This window comes from Rhinoderma darwinii, chromosome 4 (assembly GCF_050947455.1).
Source record: "Rhinoderma darwinii isolate aRhiDar2 chromosome 4, aRhiDar2.hap1, whole genome shotgun sequence".
Classification (NCBI taxonomy): domain Eukaryota; kingdom Metazoa; phylum Chordata; class Amphibia; order Anura; family Rhinodermatidae; genus Rhinoderma; species Rhinoderma darwinii.
Window position 1 is genome coordinate 177,946,821 of NC_134690.1, and position 24,164 is coordinate 177,970,984.

Consider the following 24,164-nt stretch of genomic DNA (forward strand, 5'->3'; position numbering starts at 1 on the left):
TGGCTCAAGGACCGTATCCAGAGAGTTGTGGTCAATGATTCCTACTCTGAATGGTCCCCGGTAATAAGTGGTGTACCCCAGGGTTCAGTGCTGGGACCACTATTATTCAACTTATTTATTAATGATATAGAGGAAGGGATTAATAGCACTATTTCTATTTTTGCAGATGACACCAAGCTATGTAATATAGTTCAGACTATGGAAGATGTTCATGAATTACAGGCAGATTTAAACAAACTAAGTGTTTGGGCGTCCACTTGGCAGATGAAGTTTAATGTAGATAAATGTAAAGTTATGCATCTGGGTACCAACAACCTGCATGCATCATATGTCCTAGGGGGAGCTACACTGGCAGATTCACTTGTTGAGAAGGATCTGGGTGTACTTGTAAATCATAAACTCAATAACAGCATGCAGTGTCAATCAGCTGCTTCAAAGGCCAGCAGGATATTGTGGTGTATTAAAAGAGGCATGGACTCGCGGGACAGGGATGTAATATTACCACTTTACAAAGCATTAGTGAGGCCTCATCTAGAATATGCAGTCCTGTTCTGGGCTCCAGTTCATAGAAAGGATGCCCTGGAGTTGGAAAAAATACAAAGAAGAGCAACGAAGCTAATTAGGGGCATGGAGAATTTAAGTTATGAGGAAAGATTGAAAGAATTAAACCTATTTAGCCTTGAAAAAAGACGACTAAGGGGGGACATGATTAACTTATATAAATATATTAATGGCGCATACAAAAAATATGGTGAAATCCTGTTCCTTGTAATACCCCCTCAAAAAACAAGGGGGCACTCCCTCCGTCTGGAGAAAAAAAGGTTCAAGCTGCAGAGGCGACAAGGCTTCTTTACATTGAGAACTGTGAATCTATGGAATAGTCTACCGCAGGAGCTGGTCACAGCAGGGACAGTAGATGGCTTTAAAAAAGGGTTAGATAATTTCCTAGAACAAAAAAATATTAGCTCCTATGTGTAGAAATTTTTCCTTCCCTTTTCCCTTCCCTTGGTTGAACTTGATGGACATGTGTCTTTTTTCAGCCGTACTAACTATGTAACTATGTAACTATAAAATAGAATAAGGAGAAAAGAGCCACGGCGCCACTTGGTATGGATCAAAGAAGGTGAGGTGAGAATGGGAGGAAATACATATGCTCACCGTGTGGTTTAAAAGTGTTCAGCGCTGGGGTCCACGGGGTAGCTGCTGCCAGATCCGAGCCGGTCGCCGAGGTGACCGCTTGGGTACGAGAGATGCAGATAAAAACAATAGGATCTATAACGGCGCTGCTGCTTATTGTGGACAAGGTAAGTATCCTGAAGTCAAGTTTAAAGTTTGTAAAAACTGTTTAATCGCAACGCGTTTCAGCGCCGAACTGGCGCTTTCATCAGGCATGATGAAAGCGCCAGTTCGGCGCTGAAACGCGTTGCGATTAAACAGTTTTTACAAACTTTAAACTTGACTTCAGGATACTTACCTTGTCCACAATAAGCAGCAGCGCCGTTATAGATCCTATTGTTTTTATCTGCAACTATGTAACTATGTAACTTTTTTTAGATACAGCTGCTCTGTATTCTCTATGCAGAGCAGCTGTATCTTTTGCTATGACCTGAATCCATCAGTCCCACAGATCTGATGTGTTCAGTGTCAGCAGGTCCTGCGTGTCTCTGACACGCAGGATTCACCTGTAATCTATCACATCTAAGTTATGAACTTAGATGTGATAGATTACAGGTGGATCCTACATGTCAGAGACATGCAGGACCCGCTGGTACTGAACCCGTCAGGTCCGCTGGACTGACAGATTTAGGTCATAGCGAATGATACAGCTGCTCTGTAAAAATAATTTTTTAGAAAAACTATTTATAAAATTGCACCAATCACACTGATTGACCTTTTTATTAAATAAATGCCTTTCAAAGGTTTAGCCTTTAAATATAATGCTTTAATACATTTGTGCTTACATAGCTTGTCTATGTGACCAGGATAGATTGAATCATTCCAGTGTGTACCGCAAATTTCTGTGCATGACTCATTCACAGTATATACACTTTATCACATGCAAAATAACTTTTTTTTAAACACCGTCACTTATTTTTAAAATAAAATATGTAATTTTGTAGAAGTTATATATATATATATATATATATATATATATATATATATATATATATGTATATATATATATATATATATATATATATATATGTATATATAGAAGTTATCTGTACCTTGGAACTGGGCGTTAAATCCTTTCCTCCGGTGGTTACTGTCAGATGTAAAATGAAGACGCAGCCAATTTTTATTGCTTATAACAGGAGATGGCAGGCTCATCCCGGTTAACCTGCAAAGTAAAAAAAAAATCTATTTATTTGGAGACAAACAGTTATATTTTACCACATGATAAAATTTTATATAGCAAACTGAATACTGAGTTTGGCATATGTGGTTAAAGTATTCTGTCAATACATTCTTGTGAGGTACAAGAAACAATTAGCACATACAGTATATTACCAAATTGGACTAGTTCTGTCGTTCATGATTAGAAGCCTAATTGTTGAAGATTTATAGAGTTAATAGATAGTCACTTGAGAACTCTATTTTGGACTTCAGGAAAAAGCGATTTTGATTTTTTTTAACATCTTTTATTACTACATATTCTGAGAGCTATAACTTTTTTTATTTTACCATTGACATATTTGTATGAGGGTTTGTTTTTTGCGAGACGATTTATATTTTTCAATGGTACCATTTTGTGATACCTATAACTGATTGATTAACTTTTAGAAAAAAAAAATTGGGGGGAGAACAAAACAACAATTCTGTCATTGTATTTTTTTTTTACGCTGTTTATTATATGGTATAAGTAACAATTTAACTCTATCTGACAGGTATTTACATTTACGGCGATATCAGATATGTACAGGTTTTTTTATTTTACCACTGTTGCACAATACAAGCAATTTCCATAGGAAAAATTAGTTTTTATATCGACACATTCCCAAGAGCCATAACCTTTTTAATTTGCTATTGTCGTCATTTCATGAGGACTTGTTTTTTGCAGGACAAGTTATTCCTTTTTTACTAGTATCATTTGTGGTACATATTGCTCATTAATCAACTTTCAGAATTTTGTTAATGGGGATTAATGAGTTAAAATTGGTATTACACCACTATTTCTTGGTGGAATACTGTGCGGTATAAATAAAATGTTAACTTTATTATATATTTTATATAAATGCAGCAAAACCGAATATGTATATTTTCACTATTTTTGCACTTTTAGGCCCCCTGCACACGGCCAGTAATCACGGTCTTTAATCACAGGCACGGTCGACCGCGGACGGTTGCGGGCAGTCACCCACATTAAAAGTGAATAATCAGTAAATAGTCAGTAAGGGCAAAGCCCCACGTGGCGGAATTGCTCTGGAATTCCGCTGCGGACACTCCGCAGCGTTAATCCGCAGCGGACCCGTTTCTCCATTGCCTTCCACTGCTTTTTAGTAGGGTTCGTTTAGACGATGCGGAAAATTCCGCTGCGGAGCATAGGCTGCGGTGCGGAATTTGGTGCCCGCAGCATACAATGGTTGTTGCGGACGTGTAGCGGACTGGTTGCGGACTCATTGCGGAAGTTCTCCATTAACTTCAATGGAGATTCTAAATTCCGCAATGAAGTCCGCAGATGTGATGTACATGTTATGTGTGCTGCGGAGCGTATTTCTTTTGCTAACATGACATTTCTTCATTCTGGCTGGACCTATATATTTCTAGGTCTACAGCCAGACTGAGGAAGTCAATGTGGCTCCCGTAATTACGGGTGACTACGTGTGTGCACCCATAACTACGGGTGACTACGTGTGTGCATCCGTAATTATTGGAGCGTTGCTAGGCGACATCAGTAAATAGTCACTGACCAGGGTGCTGAAAGAGTTAAGCGATCGGCAGTAACTGTTTCAGCACCCTGGACAGTGACTACCGATCACAATATACATCAAAGAAAAAACCAGAGGAGATCCAGCGATAAAGATATAAGTAGGAAAAACTAGGTTTCCATTTTATTGGAATGCAAAAACATTACTGAAAAAACACCAGGAGGAAAAGACAAGGTGGTGATATGCGGCAATAGATAGCCTACGCGTTTCAGGCACTGGCTGTGCCCTTAATCATGGCTAAGTCGAGTGAGCTCCAGCAGGCAAACGAAGTGAATAAATACTAACTGAATGGGAGGTTGGATCTAGAACGAGGCGGCGCTCGCAGGTGAGTTGATTAGCTTATAACAAAATCAATCTTCCATCGTTATAAAGTTACGAAATTATATACTGGCTGTAATTATAAGCAGTGAACTAGTGCATATCATAAAATTTGGAATTGAAATGAATGAAGTGGAGCAGAAACTAATTATATGTAAAACTGTATGTATGATACGAGATTTCACAGACTTGTTAGAAGATCACGTCCCCGAAGCTTGCGGAGCATCACCCGACATATATTGATACACGGAAAACATGTGAACAGAGACAACCACAGAGAAAACACAGATTCATATGCGTTATGTGAAGAGAAACAAACAACCGCATGAAGATATATGTGAATGTGAACACAGGGAATAAAAAAAAGCATACATATAATGAAATAACATTGCTAATAAGACTGACATGCAAATAATAACTATAGAAAGTGCCTGGTATTCCACCTAACGTATATGTCCAGGAGATAATACATCTTATATAGCAAAAAACTGATAAATAATCCTAATACAGCTGGACAATATATAAAGGCATCTTGATTGTAATAAGGCTATGTAAATAAAAACATAGCAGCCAGAAAAGATCTATATATACATGCATAAACAATAACAGAGTTGAAATAAATATTGAGTAATTAATAAATAATACTAGAGTAATATTTGTAAGCTCCACTGTATTGCCTAAACAGATATATTAAAATTAAAGCAAAAGGAGCTTGATCCCTATGTGAAAAACTGAATGTGAAAGATAAAAATCATAAAAACGAAACAATCTTGGTGAAAGGATGTCAGAGTGAGGATATCACATTTGAGGCAGATGAGAGGCTCTGTTATATTGTCATATTCACAACCATCCAATATGGGTGAGCATAAGTTGTATAATCCTCGTGGGTGTCTGTTTAATATGTTTGATGGAACATTAGTTTAATAATTGAAAACATGAGAACCCACGAAGATAACACAATAAAATCAGACCATTCGGAAATACCACAGGTGGGCACGAGAGAACCAACTAGGGCAAGACAAAAGCCGCAACAGCACAAAGGCAAAATTTCTATATATATGTTTTTCCCAGTATCAAACCGGCAAGAAGTCGTGCCATTTCCAAAACAGCTTGACGGAAATGCAGACAAAGGTAAGTAACATAAAGGCACACATGCTAACTCAAACTTATATGGGTACATATAGCGAAATAATGACAGTGTGAGATAAGAATTAGCATGATATGGTGTGTCTGACACAACACTAAGAGATCGCTATATTGTCCCAATCTAGATGGGATATAAAGACTATATGGTAAAAGGGACATTTAATTAATATGTATATGTCATAATAATAGATACCAACTAGTGGACACAATCTATAATGAAAGGACACAAATGCCACAATATTGTTAAAAACAAATGGCCTTGTTACATACTATATATGGTTGAAACAAGAATTGGCAACAGGATCAATATAATTGTCAGTGTCACAAAACAGATGGTCCCGAATAAAGTAGAACCAGAGTAAGTCAGAACAAAAGCCCACAAAATAGGATATAAAAAAGGCCAGACTAAAAACTTCATCTGTAAGTATAATGAAAATGATGAAAATGCTGTACATCAAATAACAAGGGAGGAAAAAAGGAGGGGAAGGGACAAAATTAAGAAAAAATATAAAATATAGATGTAGCTGATCTGACAAAGAAAAAAGCTAATTTAATGGTATCAATAGTGAAACATTAGATCCTTGCGGAGATTAAGACCGCTTGGAAATCTAGTATTCAAATGGTAGATCCAGAAAGCTTCCCGTGTATGTAATCTATGTTTGAGATCGCCCCCTCTGCTAGTTTTAATAATTTTTTCTATGCCGTAGATTTTGAGGGAGTTGATATTTCTATTGTGACACATAATAAAGTGTTTACTGGCATTTGAGATGTTAACCATTGCCGGGTTTCGAATATAGCTAAGATGTTCGAGAATTCTAATCTTTAATTTCCTAGTAGTGCAGCCTACATATTTGAGCTTACACTGTGAACATTCCACTATGTAGATCACATGATCACTGTTACAATTAATATGAGTTTTGATTGGAAAGTTGGTAGTGTCATTAAAATTAGAGAAGGTTTTTGTGGTTTTGCTGACCGTGCAAACCTTACAGGGATGAGACCCACATTTGTAATAGCCTGTGTAATGCAACCATGTTGGAGACTTGGCTTTTGATGGTAGACAAGAAGGGGAAAGGATGTTTCCCAGGGTGGGTGCCCGACGGGAGACTATTCTAAAGCCATTTACTAGAATGGATTCGAGTTTGGCATCTTCAAACAGTATGGGGATATAACGTTGGACCATGGCACGAATTTCAGAGAACTGGTTGCTGTACTGTAATACAAGTGTAGGTTTTGATGTATTACTTGTTGTAGGAGTAACTTTATTTGTCTTAACCCTGTTGAGAGAGAGTAGATCTTTCCTATCCTTCTGGTTCACTATTGCTTGTGCTCGATCCAGTGTCCATTTTTTATAGCCCCTATTACTTAGTTTGTTATATATTTTTTGCTGTTCTGATAGAAAGCCCTGTTGGTTGGTGCAATTTCTTTTTGCCCTAGTTAGTTCTCCTACAGGAATGGACATGATGGTGTGTCTGGGGTGGCTACTAGTGGCATGAAGGATTGTATTGCCTGAAATGGGTTTATGAAAAATCTCAGTATGTATGCTCTTGCCTGCAAACCCCGTAAGTGTCAAATCTAAAAAATGAATAATGGTGGAATGACACGTGTGCGTAAATTTCAAGTTGAATGCATTCAAGTTGAGGAATTCCAAAAATTCAGGTATGGCAGATACATCGCCCTCCCAGATGATCAAGAGGTCGTCAATGTATCTGCCATACCAATGTAGATGATGAAAAAAAGGATTGCGGGCGGAGAAAATCGTTGTTTCCTCCCACCAAGCCATAACCAGATTGGCGATGGAGGGGGAAAACTTAGCCCCCATGGATACTCCTCTGTTTTGGAGGAAAAAAGTGCCCTCGTAGTAGAAAAAATTGTGTGTTAGCAGGAACAACAAAACCTCTGACATAAAAACTTGTAACGTCTCATCATATGCGCTGTATTTGGATATGTGATGTTGTAGCGCTTGAATTGCTATATGATGTGGTATCGATGTGTACAATGCCACAACATCACAGCATAGCCACGAAAATCCGGACTCCCATATTTTTTCATCAAAGATGTGAAGCACATCTTTGGTGTCTCTAAGATGTCCTGGGGTTCTTTGAACAAGGGGCTGCAACAAATAATCGAGCCACTCAGAGAGCTTTTCTGTGAGTGACCCGATGCCCGACACGATGGGACGCATAGGTGGAGGAATAATGCCCTTGTGGGTCTTGGGTAAGGCATATAAAATCGGAGTAATGGGGTTCTTAATTAGCAGATAGTCATATTGTTTTTTAGTTATAATGCCACCGTCTAGACCTTTATTGAGTAACTTGGTTAAGCTCTGTTGGAAAGTTGTAGTGGGGTTGGAGTCTAATTTGGTGTAAGTTTCTATGTCATGTAGCATTTTTGTTATTTGTTCATTATACATACATCGATCCATGACGGTTACACTCCCCCCTTTGTCCGACATGCGTATCACTATGTCTAGGTTGTTTTTCAAAGATTTTATCGCATCTTTCTGTTCAATTGTAAGATTATTTTGTGATGAAGTTTTATAGCTATTGTTGGCGATTTTGTGTAACTCTCTCTCCATAATGGACTGGAATTTATCCATTGAGTCAGTTCTAGACTGAGTGGGATAATATGTAGGATTGGATGTTGGAAATTTGCTCACTAATATGTCAGAAGGTGATGCATTCTGTTCTGCAAGATCAACTAAGTTAGATAGAGTGACTTGTTCTTGAAACATGAGTGAACGAAAAATGTTGTTGTCACATGGTACGCATTCTGAGGTGACAAAAACATTTTCCAAGGATGTCTCACTATCTGAGGAAAAGTGCCTCTTGATGGTCAAGTTGCGTATAAATTTGTTAATATCTAACAATGTGTGAAAAACGTCAAAATCTTTATTAGGAGCAAAATTCAGACCTAAGGCCAGTACTTCTATATGAGAAGGGGAAAGAGGGAACTGGGACAAGTTGATAACATCCATAGACTCCTTTACAGTCTCTGATTGCGCAGTCGGCGTGGTAGAATGCTGTCCGTGGCTTCTATGCTTCCTACCCCCCCTGCGCCCCCGTTTTTTGGGGGTCCACGTTTGGAAGGAAAGGGGTGTCTATATGAGCCTGCTTCTCGTGGTAAATCGAAATCAGATGTTCCCTCGCCTCCATCCGTTGTTTCTGGCTCGGTAGAGCTGAAGCTAACTCTACGTTGGCTTGTATGGCGTTGTCTGAATCTTCTACGGTCCTTCAGAATGGATTTGGATTTATATGACATATTATCCCTCCTGGTCCAGTTGAACACTTCACCTTTAGCGTAATCCTCTGTGTCTCTGAGGAACTTGCTTTTTTTAGTGTCCATAATAGATTGTTCTAGTTGGTCGATGTATTTGTGTGTTCTGGATTCCAGGATAGAAAAATCAGGTGAGCTGGACAACTTATTGGTTTCCTCCTTTAACTTCTGAATTTCCAGATTAAGTTCAGCCAATTTGATGTCTTCCTGTTCTGTAATGAGACCCATCAGTTTCAGAGAACATTCTGATAGAGTGGTATTCCATGCCTCTGTGAATGCTGTGGAATATTGGAACGTCGGGATTTTTCGAAGGCGCAATCCTCGTGGTACCATGTTCTTGGAAATATAATTCCTAAGTGTGGTTACATCCCACCAGACACGTGCTTCCTGAGCTAGGAGTTTCTCCAGTTCTCTAAATTGACATTGTAGCGATGAGTCTGGATTCTGCGTGTAACTGGAATCACCAAACACTGCTGCTGCTCTCTCAGCTCTGGATCTACTGTAATCCTGTGTCATTGTGAGACGTCAGATATACACCAAGATTCTCGTGTTAAAAATCAGTAATAAACTGGTTGATGTTACTGATAGTAAATTTTCTCAATGGGAATTAATTCAAAAATATATGTCCCATGTTGCCATAAGTAACCACCTTGTAGCCAATGTTCGAGTGAATTTATATAACCAGAGTAAATCTCCAACAATATCCAAATACAGTGGCTAAACAAAACGGCTGGTGTGCACGGAGGTTGGAGCCGTATACATAAGTAAAAAAAGTTTGAGGGAAAAAGGAATAAGGAGGAAACCTCCAGCTCACCAATCGAAACACTCCAGTGTTTGTAATCGCCCGGATCGACCGCGACGGCACACGGCAGCAATCGAAGAAAAAACCAGAGGAGATCCAGCGATAAAGATATAAGTAGGAAAAACTAGGTTTCCATTTTATTGGAATGCAAAAACATTACTGAAAAAACACCAGGAGGAAAAGACAAGGTGGTGATATGCGGCAATAGATAGCCTACGCGTTTCAGGCACTGGCTGTGCCCTTAATCATGGCTAAGTCGAGTGAGCTCCAGCAGGCAAACGAAGTGAATAAATACTAACTGAATGGGAGGTTGGATCTAGAACGAGGCGGCGCTCGCAGGTGAGTTGATTAGCTTATAACAAAATCAATCTTCCATCGTTATAAAGTTACGAAATTATATACTGGCTGTAATTATAAGCAGTGAACTAGTGCATATCATAAAATTTGGAATTGAAATGAATGAAGTGGAGCAGAAACTAATTATATGTAAAACTGTATGTATGATACGAGATTTCACAGACTTGTTAGAAGATCACGTCCCCGAAGCTTGCGGAGCATCACCCGACATATATTGATACACGGAAAACATGTGAACAGAGACAACCACAGAGAAAACACAGATTCATATGCGTTATGTGAAGAGAAACAAACAAGAGCATGAAGATATATGTGAATGTGAACACAGGGAATAAAAAAAAGCATACATATAATGAAATAACATTGCTAATAAGACTGACATGCAAATAATAACTATAGAAAGTGCCTGGTATTCCACCTAACGTATATGTCCAGGAGATAATACATCTTATATAGCAAAAAACTGATAAATAATCCTAATACAGCTGGACAATATATAAAGGCATCTTGATTGTAATAAGGCTATGTAAATAAAAACATAGCAGCCAGAAAAGATCTATATATACATGCATAAACAATAACAGAGTTGAAATAAATATTGAGTAATTAATAAATAATACTAGAGTAATATTTGTAAGCTCCACTGTATTGCCTAAACAGATATATTAAAATTAAAGCAAAAGGAGCTTGATCCCTATGTGAAAAACTGAATGTGAAAGATAAAAATCATAAAAACGAAACAATCTTGGTGAAAGGATGTCAGAGTGAGGATATCACATTTGAGGCAGATGAGAGGCTCTGTTATATTGTCATATTCACAACCATCCAATATGGGTGAGCATAAGTTGTATAATCCTCGTGGGTGTCTGTTTAATATGTTTGATGGAACATTAGTTTAATAATTGAAAACATGAGAACCCACGAAGATAACACAATAAAATCAGACCATTCGGAAATACCACAGGTGGGCACGAGAGAACCAACTAGGGCAAGACAAAAGCCGCAACAGCACAAAGGCAAAATTTCTATATATATGTTTTTCCCAGTATCAAACCGGCAAGAAGTCGTGCCATTTCCAAAACAGCTTGACGGAAATGCAGACAAAGGTAAGTAACATAAAGGCACACATGCTAACTCAAACTTATATGGGTACATATAGCGAAATAATGACAGTGTGAGATAAGAATTAGCATGATATGGTGTGTCTGACACAACACTAAGAGATCGCTATATTGTCCCAATCTAGATGGGATATAAAGACTATATGGTAAAAGGGACATTTAATTAATATGTATATGTCATAATAATAGATACCAACTAGTGGACACAATCTATAATGAAAGGACACAAATGCCACAATATTGTTAAAAACAAATGGCCTTGTTACATACTATATATGGTTGAAATATGTCATATAAATCCAAATCCATTCTGAAGGACCGTAGAAGATTCAGACAACGCCATACAAGCCAACGTAGAGTTAGCTTCAGCTCTACCGAGCCAGAAACAACGGATGGAGGCGAGGGAACATCTGATTTTGATTTACCACGAGAAGCAGGCTCATATAGACACCCCTTTCCTTCCAAACGTGGACCCCCAAAAAACGGGGGCGCAGGGGGGGTAGGAAGCATAGAAGCCACGGACAGCATTCTACCACGCCGACTGCGCAATCAGAGACTGTAAAGGAGTCTATGGATGTTATCAACTTGTCCCAGTTCCCTCTTTCCCCTTCTCATATAGAAGTACTGGCCTTAGGTCTGAATTTTGCTCCTAATAAAGATTTTGACGTTTTTCACACATTGTTAGATATTAACAAATTTATACGCAACTTGACCATCAAGAGGCACTTTTCCTCAGATAGTGAGACATCCTTGGAAAATGTTTTTGTCACCTCAGAATGCGTACCATGTGACAACAACATTTTTCGTTCACTCATGTTTCAAGAACAAGTCACTCTATCTAACTTAGTTGATCTTGCAGAACAGAATGCATCACCTTCTGACATATTAGTGAGCAAATTTCCAACATCCAATCCTACATATTATCCCACTCAGTCTAGAACTGACTCAATGGATAAATTCCAGTCCATTATGGAGAGAGAGTTACACAAAATCGCCAACAATAGCTATAAAACTTCATCACAAAATAATCTTACAATTGAACAGAAAGATGCGATAAAATCTTTGAAAAACAACCTAGACATAGTGATACGCATGTCGGACAAAGGGGGGAGTGTAACCGTCATGGATCGATGTATGTATAATGAACAAATAACAAAAATGCTACATGACATAGAAACTTACACCAAATTAGACTCCAACCCCACTACAACTTTCCAACAGCGCTTAACCAAGTTACTCAATAAAGGTCTAGACGGTGGCATTATAACTAAAAAACAATATGACTATCTGCTAATTAAGAACCCCATTACTCCGATTTTATATGCCTTACCCAAGACCCACAAGGGCATTATTCCTCCACCTATGCGTCCCATCGTGTCGGGCATCGGGTCACTCACAGAAAAGCTCTCTGAGTGGCTCGATTATTTGTTGCAGCCCCTTGTTCAAAGAACCCCAGGACATCTTAGAGACACCAAAGATGTGCTTCACATCTTTGATGAAAAAATATGGGAGTCCGGATTTTCGTGGCTATGCTGTGATGTTGTGGCATTGTACACATCGATACCACATCATATAGCAATTCAAGCGCTACAACATCACATATCCAAATACAGCGCATATGATGAGACGTTACAAGTTTTTATGTCAGAGGTTTTGTTGTTCCTGCTAACACACAATTTTTTCTACTACGAGGGCACTTTTTTCCTCCAAAACAGAGGAGTATCCATGGGGGCTAAGTTTTCCCCCTCCATCGCCAATCTGGTTATGGCTTGGTGGGAGGAAACAACGATTTTCTCCGCCCGCAATCCTTTTTTTCATCATCTACATTGGTATGGCAGATACATTGACGACCTCTTGATCATCTGGGAGGGCGATGTATCTGCCATACCTGAATTTTTGGAATTCCTCAACTTGAATGCATTCAACTTGAAATTTACGCACACGTGTCATTCCACCATTATTCATTTTTTAGATTTGACACTTACGGGGTTTGTAGGCAAGAGCATACATACTGAGATTTTTCATAAACCCATTTCAGGCAATACAATCCTTCATGCCACTAGTAGCCACCCCAGACACACCATCATGTCCATTCCTGTAGGAGAACTAACTAGGGCAAAAAGAAATTGCACCAACCAACAGGGCTTTCTATCAGAACAGCAAAAAATATATAACAAACTAAGTAATAGGGGCTATAAAAAATGGACACTGGATCGAGCACAAGCAATAGTGAACCAGAAGGATAGGAAAGATCTACTCTCTCTCAACAGGGTTAAGACAAATAAAGTTACTCCTACAACAAGTAATACATCAAAACCTACACTTGTATTACAGTACAGCAACCAGTTCTCTGAAATTCGTGCCATGGTCCAACGTTATATCCCCATACTGTTTGAAGATGCCAAACTCGAATCCATTCTAGTAAATGGCTTTAGAATAGTCTCCCGTCGGGCACCCACCCTGGGAAACATCCTTTCCCCTTCTTGTCTACCATCAAAAGCCAAGTCTCCAACATGGTTGCATTACACAGGCTATTACAAATGTGGGTCTCATCCCTGTAAGGTTTGCACGGTCAGCAAAACCACAAAAACCTTCTCTAATTTTAATGACACTACCAACTTTCCAATCAAAACTCATATTAATTGTAACAGTGATCATGTGATCTACATAGTGGAATGTTCACAGTGTAAGCTCAAATATGTAGGCTGCACTACTAGGAAATTAAAGATTAGAATTCTCGAACATCTTAGCTATATTCGAAACCCGGCAATGGTTAACATCTCAAATGCCAGTAAACACTTTATTATGTGTCACAATAGAAATATCAACTCCCTCAAAATCTACGGCATAGAAAAAATTATTAAAACTAGCAGAGGGGGCGATCTCAAACATAGATTACATACACGGGAAGCTTTCTGGATCTACCATTTGAATACTAGATTTCCAAGCGGTCTTAATCTCCGCAAGGATCTAATGTTTCACTATTGATACCATTAAATTAGCTTTTTTCTTTGTCAGATCAGCTACATCTATATTTTATATTTTTTCTTAATTTTGTCCCTTCCCCTCCTTTTTTCCTCCCTTGTTATTTGATGTACAGCATTTTCATCATTTTCATTATACTTACAGATGAAGTTTTTAGTCTGGCCTTTTTTATATCCTATTTTGTGGGCTTTTGTTCTGACTTACTCTGGTTCTACTTTATTCGGGACCATCTGTTTTGTGACACTGACAATTATATTGATCCTGTTGCCAATTCTTGTTTCAACCATATATAGTATGTAACAAGGCCATTTGTTTTTAACAATATTGTGGCATTTGTGTCCTTTCATTATAGATTGTGTCCACTAGTTGGTATCTATTATTATGACATATACATATTAATTAAATGTCCCTTTTACCATATAGTCTTTATATCCCATCTAGATTGGGACAATATAGCGATCTCTTAGTGTTGTGTCAGACACACCATATCATGCTAATTCTTATCTCACACTGTCATTATTTCGCTATATGTACCCATATAAGTTTGAGTTAGCATGTGTGCCTTTATGTTACTTACCTTTGTCTGCATTTCCGTCAAGCTGTTTTGGAAATGGCACGACTTCTTGCCGGTTTGATACTGGGAAAAACATATATATAGAAATTTTGCCTTTGTGCTGTTGCGGCTTTTGTCTTGCCCTAGTTTGTTCTCTCGTGCCCACCTGTGGTATTTCCGAATGGTCTGATTTTATTGTGTTATCTTCGTGGGTTCTCATGTTTTCAATTATTAAACTAATGTTCCATCAAACATATTAAACAGACACCCACGAGGATTATACAACTTATGCTCACCCATATTGGATGGTTGTGAATATGACAATATAACAGAGCCTCTCATCTGCCTCAAATGTGATATCCTCACTCTGACATCCTTTCACCAAGATTGTTTCGTTTTTATGATTTTTATCTTTCACATTCAGTTTTTCACATAGGGATCAAGCTCCTTTTGCTTTAATTTTAATATATCTGTTTAGGCAATACAGTGGAGCTTACAAATATTACTCTAGTATTATTTATTAATTACTCAATATTTATTTCAACTCTGTTATTGTTTATGCATGTATATATAGATCTTTTCTGGCTGCTATGTTTTTATTTACATAGCCTTATTACAATCAAGATGCCTTTATATATTGTCCAGCTGTATTAGGATTATTTATCAGTTTTTTGCTATATAAGATGTATTATCTCCTGGACATATACGTTAGGTGGAATACCAGGCACTTTCTATAGTTATTATTTGCATGTCAGTCTTATTAGCAATGTTATTTCATTATATGTATGCTTTTTTTTATTCCCTGTGTTCACATTCACATATATCTTCATGCGGTTGTTTGTTTCTCTTCACATAACGCATATGAATCTGTGTTTTCTCTGTGGTTGTCTCTGTTCACATGTTTTCCGTGTATCAATATATGTCGGGTGATGCTCCGCAAGCTTCGGGGACGTGATCTTCTAACAAGTCTGTGAAATCTCGTATCATACATACAGTTTTACATATAATTAGTTTCTGCTCCACTTCATTCATTTCAATTCCAAATTTTATGATATGCACTAGTTCACTGCTTATAATTACAGCCAGTATATAATTTCGTAACTTTATAACGATGGAAGATTGATTTTGTTATAAGCTAATCAACTCACCTGCGAGCGCCGCCTCGTTCTAGATCCAACCTCCCATTCAGTTAGTATTTATTCACTTCGTTTGCCTGCTGGAGCTCACTCGACTTAGCCATGATTAAGGGCACAGCCAGTGCCTGAAACGCGTAGGCTATCTATTGCCGCATATCACCACCTTGTCTTTTCCTCCTGGTGTTTTTTCAGTAATGTTTTTGCATTCCAATAAAATGGAAACCTAGTTTTTCCTACTTATATCTTTATCGCTGGATCTCCTCTGGTTTTTTCTTCGATTGCTGCCGTGTGCCGTCGCGGTCGATCCGGGCGATTACAAACACTGGAGTGTTTCGATTGGTGAGCTGGAGGTTTCCTCCTTATTCCTTTTTCCCTCAAACTTTTTTTACCACAATATACATCAACCTGTAAAAAAAATAGAAGTTCATACTTACCGAGAACTCCCTGCTTCTTTCTCCAGTCCGGCTTCCCAGGATGACGTTTCAGTCTAAGTGACGGCTGCAGCCAATCACAGGCTGCAGCAGTCACATGGACTGCTGCGTCATCCAGGCAGGTCGGCTGGATGCCGAAAGAGGGACGCGTCACCAAGACAACGGCCGGTAAGTATGAAATTCTTTTACTTTCACTAGGGAATGTGCTGTCCCTTCTCTCTATCCTGCACTGATAGAGAGAAGGGAAGTACTTTCACCTCAATACGAAACGGCCAGTCAGCATCAATTTACTGCACATTTTGGGCAGATCCGCAACAGAATCTGCAACGCAGATTCTGTGCGGCATTGATGCGGACAGTTGCGGAAGAAATACGCCACGTGGGGCCATGCCCTAAATAATCATCTAGCCTTTTTTTAAATGCTGACATAGTATCTGCCATTACTACCTCTTGGGGTAGGGCATTTCATAGTTTGACTACTGTAAAGAACCCTTTCCTATATTTCATTATTTTTTTACTTTTTCTTTTTAGTTCTACGTCAAGTACTTTTGTTAAGTCCCCAGCTACCATCACAACCCAAGTGCACCTCGCAATCACATCACAGGGCTGTTGAGTTGGTTTCAGAGAAAGCCCCGTTTAACCGCTTGCATGCCAGGGCCGCTATTGACCCCGTCACCTAAGGGGTTAAACGGCTGGGATTGGAGTTAGTTTCATTCTTAGCCATTACAGCAGGGTGTCTGCTGAATGTTACAGCTGACACCGGCTGATGGCGCAGGGCAGGAAGGGATTAATACTTAGTATTTCAAAGAGGTATATTGCCTTTATTTTTTATCATCATTTATTTATAGTTCTATATTTGGAATAAGGAGGGAACTCAGTCTACAAAAAATAACATGAAAATACTGCAGGTGTTCGTTTTCTAAACTCTTATATATACAGTGATTCTGGAGCTTTTTTGCCACTTTAAATATGGTATTATCAATTGAGTCTCCTCATACTGCCCAAAGGCATCATCTGTAGATAACATTTAGATTAGTCTATATATTCTTAAGGCAATGCAGACAAAGACTTAGGCCTTATTCACACGGACGTGTCAGTTTTGCGCGCACAAAAAATGCTGCGTTTTGCGCGCGCAAAAGGTCCGTGTGTCATCAGCATATGGTGCGTGGCTGCGCAATTTTTGCGCAGCCGGCATCATTAGAACAATCTGTTTTTATCTTTACGTTCATTTTTTTTTTACTACTGTTGCGCGACTCACGCGCGGCACCCGGAAGTGCTTCCCTGAGCCGAGCGCGAATTGCACGCACTCATTGACTTCAATGTATATATAGGACATGTTGTGAGTTTTACGCAGCGCACATACACTGCGTGAAATTCACTGACAGTCTGAATGGCCCCATTCATTAACATAGGTCCGTGCGACGCGCGTGATTTCTACGTGTGTAGCACGGATGTATCATACGTTCGTGTGAATAAGGCCTAAGGGTCATTTTACACTGGGCAATTTTGGGCATAAAAACAAGCACCTATCAATAAGACACCTCATTGATTGGCGCTTATTTTCTCCTTTCACAAGGAGCCATTATTAGTAATGTATGGGCATGAGTGATCATTACTATGATCGCTCGTCCCCATGTATCTTCATCATGTTGGCAGCACATCTCCCTGTTTACACAGGGAGATGTGCTGCCGACAACGATAATATTTTTTTTCAGAATTAGGGCACATTCAGACGTGGAGGAATTGCTGTTGAATTCCGCTGCGGACAGTCCGCAGTGGAATTCTGCAGCAGCCGTTTTTTTTATTTCTTTCTATACATTTTCAGGAAAGTTAGTTCAGACGTTGCAGAAAATAACTGTGCGGAAATTAGGCTGCGGTGCAGAATTTTCCCTCCGCAGCATGCTCATTCCATTGCAATTCCAGAAGTGGAATTTCACTACAGATTTCAGCCTTTGCAATGCAAAAACTGAAATCTGTGCCAAGTCCGCTGTGATATTTGCAACGTCTGAATTACCTGTCAAATATGAAAATGTTGGTGCACATTCGTTGCGTAATTGCCCCAAATCTGCACCAACATTTGCAGCGGAAAACTTCCACCACGTCTGAACATGGCCTAAATGATACGATGAGTTGATGAACGAGCTTTCATATGAACGCTTGTTTGCCCGATCATTGGCTCATGTAAAAGTGCCTTAAGTCTACTCTAAGGCCTCATTCACATGGGTGTATTTAGGTCAGTATTCTACATCAGTAATTGTAAGCCAAGACCAGGAGTGGGTCTGAAGCATGATAGCAGTGCAAATCTTTCCATTCTATTTTTTCTCTGTTTATGTTCCACTCCTGGAAATACTCCAAATACTGCTGTCTGAATGAGGTCTTAATGGTGTTTTGGCTGGTGCAAAATAGGAACTTTGTAATGATATTGGCAGATAATTAAGCTTAGATGTCTGGAGCCCGACTACAAAATCTATACCTGGGGTCTCCACTTAACAACCAATGATTTCAGATTTATATGCTGTATGTAAAAATTTATTTTGAATCTATATACAAAGTAAATGCATTCATTTGTATATTGAGCTTGTTTTGCCTAGCATGGTTAGCTTTTTGTGCACCAATTTCATAATTCAATATCCAACTTTCAGTCAATTCCAAAAACATATGGATTATTCCCACATGCATTTCTGGATGATTTCTATGTAAGTCTAATACTTTAATAAACCAGCACTTAACATTTTTCTTCGTAATCATAGAATACAATTTTCCATTCTAAACTTACATATATCCCCAATTCACTGAATTACCACTTTAAACTTAAATAGACACTTTGGACAAAACCTAAACACTGTGCTGCCAAGCGTAGGCATTTGTGGGCAGTACACAATACAGATATTCTATGAACACTAAACAGGGAATCCCATTAAGTTCGGTTCTAGGCATTGCACAGTGTATCAGTTTTGTCTGGAATGTTTCTTTAAGACAAAAAAATAACTATATGACAAAAGTTTTTGTTTTTTTTAAAGTCTTGAGGCATATTTGAGCTCTTAGTAAAACATTTGAAGGCTCTCCATATTTCTCAACTAACAAAACATTTTAGTCTTTATCACATGAAATTTGTGTCTATTGCAAAAAAGATACTAATAAAAAGTAGATTTTATGTCCAAATGTATTATTTAATGTAGGTTTAAAAAAAATATGTCAAAAGATAAACCAAAGATGTAACCCATTGCTGTGTAGTCAATGTCTTTGATGATCTGACTGATATTAAGTTTTAGCACATCAAAGTCTCTGCTAGAGTGGTAGGGTGCAACAGCGATTCTAATCTCTAACTATGTAGCCCAGCTGAAAATATATAAAAAAAGATGTGAAAGAAAGGAAAATTACTCACTACAAACCCACACACAAACACACACACACACACACACACACAACACACACACATATATATGTATATATATATATATATATATATATATATATATATATATATGCATATGTGATATTAATGGTAATTTTTTTGCTTCCGCTGCTTTCCGTTTGTCTCCGTTCGCTAGGTTCCCATTTTTTTTTCACGGAAACAAAAGTTCTGGAGACTGCACTTTTGCTTCCGTCAAAAAAAAAAAATGGAAACCTTTTTAATCTTTCGATCATCTCTTCCTCTAATGGAAGAGAGGTAAATGTACATTAACGGTAGTGTGAAAGAAGCCTTACTGCAATGATTTACTTGTGAAAATTTGCATTACCATTGATTTCAACGGAAACCTGCGACGGAACCCCTGAATGGAAAGCGAATGCTGATGTGAAACGGCCCTTAGTGACACACAAATGTTACCAAGGTGTCGGGATTGTGAATAGACATCGCATACCGGCTGGAGGTGATGTCTATTCACTCTCAAGACACTTCAGTAAAGTTAATGTGTGAGTATGTGACTGCACATCATGATCTAGCAAGACCACTATGTGCTGAGTACATGAATGGAGAGAAGTGTATGATGCTGATTGATTACTGATTGGTCAGCATCATACACTCCTCTGCACAACGCCCACTTGGTCAAAAGCTAAAAAACGCCCAGTTGGGCATTAGGAAAGTCATTAGCATAAAGCTAAAATAGGTCATAACTTGGTCAAAATGTATCGTTTTTCTAAATAAAAAACTGCTGTAATCTACATAACAGCACCAATCACATTATGAAGGAGACAGAGCTCTTATAATGGGGTGACAGAGCCTCTTTAAAAATAGATGAGAGTAACGGATTATACAACACTAGTGTGAACTTAGCCTTAGGATTCTGTATGTGTTTTATATTTAATTTATAGACTCATTATGTTATACTGTATATAAAGACTAATTTTGAAAGAAAAAAAATAAAACCTAAACCATTGTATGAATTATTCATTGTTAAAAACACAAAATACTTTCTAATATGGACTAATGAAATCCACCGTTTCTGTTAGAGTCCATACTGCATTTTTTTTGTTCACTAAGAGTAGATATCAATGAACATACAGTACAGAACTGTTAATATCTATATATAGTTTTTGATCAAATGTTTTAAATATTTGCATTCCCCCTTGAAATCTACTGTATTTCGAGTCCAATGTTCAATTATGCACCATCTTGCCTAAATCTTCACATGACATTATATTCTTTTGCATCAATTCCCACTGCTTACATTTTTAATTATACATAGTAAATCTTAAAAAATCGCACATCTGGCAAGGTCTCCGACCTCGCCGTTTACTTCAGAGTAAAGCACAAAAAACCCTATAGATGCTATTACTTACTGTCCGGTGAAGGGAAAAAAAGATTTGTGACTCCCATGAGGAAAGTCACAATATTTCCCTGGATCTTTCTATCCTTACTATCTTTATTAATCATTAACTCTTTATTAACCATTAGTTATGGTAATTGTCTAGCCCATTCTTAACCCCTTCCTGCTCCTGGACGTACTATTAGGTCATGGCAGCTGTATCGTTCGCGCTCCATGACCTAATAGTACGTCTCGGGAGTAACGGCCATTTCGGCCGTCCTCCCGACACATACAGGAGCTGTGACAGCTGCTGTCTTGTACAGCAGCTGTCACAGCTCCTACAGCGGGGACCGATCGCTGTGTCCCCGCTGATTAACCCCTTAAAAGCCGCATTCTACAGAGATCGCGGCTTTTTAGGGGTTAAGCTGCCATCGCCGGCCTGCTACACGATAGCGGCCGGCGATGGTGACTATGGCAACCGGACAACAAACAATGGTGTCCGCCTATGCCATAGACGGAAGCCTAGTGGGTCCTAACAACTTCAGGGCCCACTATGCTTGCTGTCAGTGAGTAGCTGAGTTCTAATACACTGCACTACGCATGTAGTACAGTGTATTAGAATAGCGATCAGGGCCTCCTGCCCTCAAGTCCCCTAGTGGGACAAAGTAATAAAGTAAAAAAAAAGTAAAAATAAAGATGTGTCAAAATAAGAAAATTAAAGTTTTAAAAGTAATAAAAGTAAAAATCCCCACTTTTCCCTTATTAGTTCTTTATTATTAATAAAAATATATAAACAAACAAATAAACTATGCATAATTGGTATCGCCGCGTCCGTAACGCCCTGAACTATAAAATTATTTCGTTATTTATACCGCACGGTGAACGCCGTAAAAGAAAATAATAATAAACCGTACCACAATCACAATTGTTTGGTCACTTCACCTCCCAAAAAATGGAATAAAAAGAGATCAAAAAGTCGCATGTACCGAAAAATGGTACTGATCGAAACTACAGTTCGTTACGCAAAAAATAAGTCCTCGCACGGCTTTATTGATTGAAAAATAAAAAAGTTCTGGCGCTTAGAATAAGGTAACACAAAAAGTGAATGATTTTTTACAAAAACTTATTTTATTGTGCAAACGCCATAAGACATAAAAAAAAACTATAAACATAGGGTATCGCCGTAATCGTATCGCCCCGCAGAATAAAGTGAATGTCATTTATAGCGCATGGTGAACGCTGTAAAAAAATAGAATAAAAAATCAATAGTAGAATTGCTGTTTTTTAGTCACCACGCCACCTAAAAATAGAATAAAAACTGATCAAAAAGCCGCATGCACCCCAAGAAAACTACAATGGATTACTAAAGGGGTCTAGTTTCCAAATTGGGGTCATTTTTGGGGGGTTTCCAATATTTTGGCACCACAAGACCACTTCAAACCGGACATGGTGCCTAATAAAAAGGAGGGCTCATAATCCACTAGGTGCTCCTTTGCTTCGGAGGCCGGTGCTTCAGTCCATTACCGCACTAGGGCCACATGTGGGATATTTCTCAAAACTGCAGAATCTGTGCAATAAGTATTGAGTTGCGTTTTTCTGATAAATCCTTTTGTGTTATAAAAAAAATGGTATAAAAAGGATTTTCTGACCAAAAAAAAAAAAATGTACATTTCACCTCTACTTTGCTCTAAATTTCTGTGAAACACCTAAAGGGCTCATAAACTTTCTAGATGCTGTTGTGAATACTTTGAGGGGTCTAGTTTCTAAAATGGGGTGTTTGATAGGGGTTTCTAATATATGGGCCCCTCAAAGCAACTTCAGAACTGAACTGTAACCTAAAAAAATAAATAAATTGGGCAATACTTCGCTTCTTACATTATACTGATAATGAGCCGTGCCCACCCCGAGATTACCCCAGTTTTGACCGTTTGTATAAACGGAGACCCCTATTAGACCGTTTCAGTGCCCGGTTTTCCCAAGCATACACCCCCGAGAAGTGTATTTCTATTGATGAGTCCCTGGTACATTTTAAAGGGAGGGTTCAATTCCGCGAGTACCTGCTGGGTAAGAGGGCAAGGTATGGCGTAAAGATGTATAAGCTGTGTGAGAGTGCATCAGGGTATACCTACAGGTTTAGGATATATGAAAGAAAGGCCACCTCCAAACCAGACTGCATCCTGGACTACAATAGGTACATGGGAGGGATGGACTTGTCAGATCAAATCCTGAAGCCCTACAGCGCCATGCGGTGAGGTATAAGAAGCTGGCCGGGCACATCATACAGATGGCATTGTACAATGTGTACGTGCTACATCGATGTGCAGGCCAGAGGGGAACTTTCCTGGAATTTCAAGAGGTGATTATCAAGAACCTAATCATTAGGGACCAAGAAGGGGGGGGCACCCAGTACTTCTGGAAGCGGGGCCACACGCATCGTACCTGGGCAACACTTTCCAGGAGAAGTTCCCCAAATTGGCAAGAAGGGAAAAAGTCAAAAGAGGTGCAAAGTCTGCTATAAGAGGGCGATAAGGGATGACACAATATATCAATGTGACACGTGTCCCGAATAACCAGAGCTCTGTATGAAAGAGTGTTTTAAAATTTATCATACATCCCTTGGTTTATAATTTACCCCAATTTTACTTACCCTGATGCACTCCGCACAGCTTATCCCCCCTCGTCTTTCCCCTCTGGGCCCTGCTGTGTGCCCAGGCAGCTGATAACAGCCACATGTAGGGTATTTCCATACCCGGGATAACCCACATTACAGTTTATGGGGTGTAGGTCTCCGGTCAAAATGCTCACTACACCGCTAGATGAATGCCTTAAGGGTGTAGTTTTTAAAACGGGGTCACTTCTTGCGGGTTTCAACTGTACTGGTACCTCAGGGGCTTCTGCATACATGACTTCGCACTAGAAAATCCCCAGTAGGCCAAATGGTGGTCCTTTCCTTCTGAGCCCTCCCATGGGCCCAAACGGCAGTTTTTCACCACAAATGGGGTATTGCGGCACTCAGAACAAATTGCGCAACAGAATGGGGTATTTTGTTTCTTGTGGAAATAAGAAATCTTCAGCCAAAACTACATATTATTTGAAAAAAATTATTTTGTTTTAATTCCCAGCCCAATTCAAATAAGTTCTGTGAAAAAACGATGGGGTCAAAATGGTCACAACACCCATAAATGAATTCCTTGAGGGGTGTAGTTTCCAAAATGGTTGGTTTTGATTGCTTTGATACCTCTGGGGCTCTGCAAATGCGACATGGCACCCGAAAACCAATCCAGCAAAATCTGCACTCCAAAGAACACACAGCGCTCCATCCCTTCTGAGGCCTCCCATGGGCCCAAACGGCAGTTTATCGCC

General features: G+C 38.9%; 1 protein-coding gene across 1 annotated transcript in view; it reads right to left on the bottom strand.

Moving 5' to 3' along the window:
- Positions 1-24,164, bottom strand: part of CSMD1 (CUB and Sushi multiple domains 1) — a 1,675,903-nt gene that overhangs the window by 677,719 nt on the left and 974,020 nt on the right. Inside the window, exon 6 of the mRNA XM_075861938.1 lies at positions 2,229-2,341. Coding sequence (XP_075718053.1) covers positions 2,229-2,341 — 113 coding nt within the window. The remainder of the gene's footprint in view (positions 1-2,228; positions 2,342-24,164) is intronic.